At 55.7% G+C, this 1,703-nt stretch overlaps 1 protein-coding gene across 3 annotated transcripts; it reads left to right on the plus strand.

Annotated features, from left to right (window-relative positions):
- On the plus strand, window positions 1–1,248 carry LOC138076929 (apoptosis-associated speck-like protein containing a CARD). Of its 3 annotated transcripts, none has more exons than XM_068969265.1 (3): window positions 1–306; window positions 540–589; window positions 929–1,248. In XM_068969265.1, exons 1-3 carry the CDS (start codon window positions 26–28, stop codon window positions 1,183–1,185), a joined length of 588 nt encoding a protein of 195 aa, XP_068825366.1. In that variant the 5' UTR covers window positions 1–25; the 3' UTR covers window positions 1,186–1,248. The 3 variants fall into 3 exon arrangements, with proteins under 3 accessions (XP_068825366.1, XP_068825365.1, XP_068825367.1); XM_068969264.1 differs by having other exon boundaries at window positions 1–302; window positions 533–589; XM_068969266.1 differs by lacking the exon at window positions 540–589 and having other exon boundaries at window positions 1–302.
- The last annotated feature ends 455 nt before the right edge of the window (window positions 1,249–1,703 follow it).

Consider the following 1,703-nt stretch of genomic DNA (forward strand, 5'->3'; position numbering starts at 1 on the left):
GGCTGCGGCGGAGGACCCCGGAGACATGGGGTGCACACGCGATGCCATCCTGGATGCTCTAGAGAACCTGACCGCGGACGAGTTCAAAAAGTTCAAGATGAAGATGCTTTCAGTGCCGCTGCGGGAAGGCTATGGACGCATCCCCCGGGGGACCCTGATGCCCCTGGACGCCGTGGACCTTACCGACAAGCTCGTCAGTTACTATCTGGAGGCGTACGGTGCCGAGCTCACGGCGCTCGTGCTTCGCGACATGGGCATGCAGGAGGTGGCGGAGCAGCTGCAGGAGACCATGAGGAGCAAGGGTGAGTGCGCCCCCGCCACGCTCCTCCTAGGTCCACCCCAGTCTCCCTCCCTTCATCTGCACCCTCCCAGCCCCAACGTTTGCCTCTCCAGGCACTTTCTCTTCCTGTTCCTCCTACCCCTTCATAAAAGCTTCTCCTGCTGGGGAGGCTTCCTGCACTGGGTACTGACCTTGGCTTCCAGACCGAGACTTCAGAAAGACTTGGAGACACCATTGAACATTTTCTTACAGGTGCTAGAAACGTGCCAGCCGAGGTCAAGGCCCCTCTCCAGAAGATAGCCAAGCCAGGTAAGGCCTTCAAATCTCTGACCTCACCTACCTGAGCACCTCACCAGCCCCGCCCCACCGCACCCCTGCACAGCCTAAATCTGTTGTCAAGGCCAAGAGCATTCAGGGCTTACAAAGTTGGGCCAACTCTTCCCACTCACCTACCCACACTCCTGGGGCCACGTCTGGCTGAAAAGGAAGTAAAGTTAAGCACATCCCACTCTATGTAGGTCCTGCTGAGCCCTGCCCCTTAGATCTGCATTCAGGGGCAACCTGAAGGAAAAGTGTTCAAGAGGGATAGACAGGCTCCAGTGCCCACCCTGGGTGCCAGCTCCGCCCCTCTCCTCCCTCTCGCCCCAGGACTGCACTTTGTGGAACAGCATCGGGCGGCTCTCATCGCACGGGTCACAGTCGTGGATGAGGTGCTGGATGCCCTGTACGGGAAGGTCCTGACAGAGGACCAGTACCAGGCAGTGCGGGCAGAGCGCACTAGTTCGGATAAGATGAGGAAGCTCTTCAGCTTCATTCCATCCTGGAACATGACCTGCAAGGATCTGCTCCTCCAGGCACTGAGGGAGACCCAGCCCTACCTGGTGGACGACCTGGAGCAGAGCTGAGGCGCCTTCTCCAGCAATGGCTCCCACATACCACCCCTGGCTGTTCCAGCCAACTTATCTGGAATCTCTGATTTTCTCATACACAATACATGAAAATCCCACTTGTACTTGGTGTGTTTTCCTACTTGCAGCCTGGAAGCACATGTGGATGAGCTACAGATCCCCGCACAGGGCAGCAGGCTCCCCAAACACTTCACCCTTCCTGCCTCAGGCACATGGAATAGTCCCTCATTCACCATTTGGTGGCTCCTTCGATGCCACCCTAAAGGGTCTGCCCTTTAGACCTGTGAACCATGAGTTAACCTTGTGGCCAAGGTCTAAAAATTAAAATAGAGATATGATCAAAGGGCCTGGAATTGTGGGGGGCTGAATTTGACAAGGAACCCTGGCATGCTGCAGTCCATGGGGTCACCAAGAGTCAGACACGACTGAACAAGATCCGACAGATGCGCTTAGAAGCAGACTAGTCTACAAAGCTTCTCTTTCATTTTTCATAGGGAAACAACTACAAAATTAGA

The sequence above is a fragment of the Capricornis sumatraensis genome, chromosome 3 (genome assembly GCF_032405125.1).
Source record: "Capricornis sumatraensis isolate serow.1 chromosome 3, serow.2, whole genome shotgun sequence".
NCBI classification, from domain to species: Eukaryota; Metazoa; Chordata; class Mammalia; order Artiodactyla; family Bovidae; genus Capricornis; species Capricornis sumatraensis.

Excerpts from the sequence above, each read along its gene's own strand:
- LOC138076929 (XM_068969264.1), top strand. The coding sequence starts at position 26 with ATGGGGTGCACACGCGATGCCATCCTGGATGCTCTAGAGAACCTGACC. Across the intron at positions 303-532 it reads GGAGACCATGAGGAGCAAGG|GTGCTAGAAACGTGCCAGCC; the intron begins GTGAGTGCGCCC and ends ATTTTCTTACAG. Across the intron at positions 590-928 it reads CCAGAAGATAGCCAAGCCAG|GACTGCACTTTGTGGAACAG; the intron begins GTAAGGCCTTCA and ends CTCTCGCCCCAG.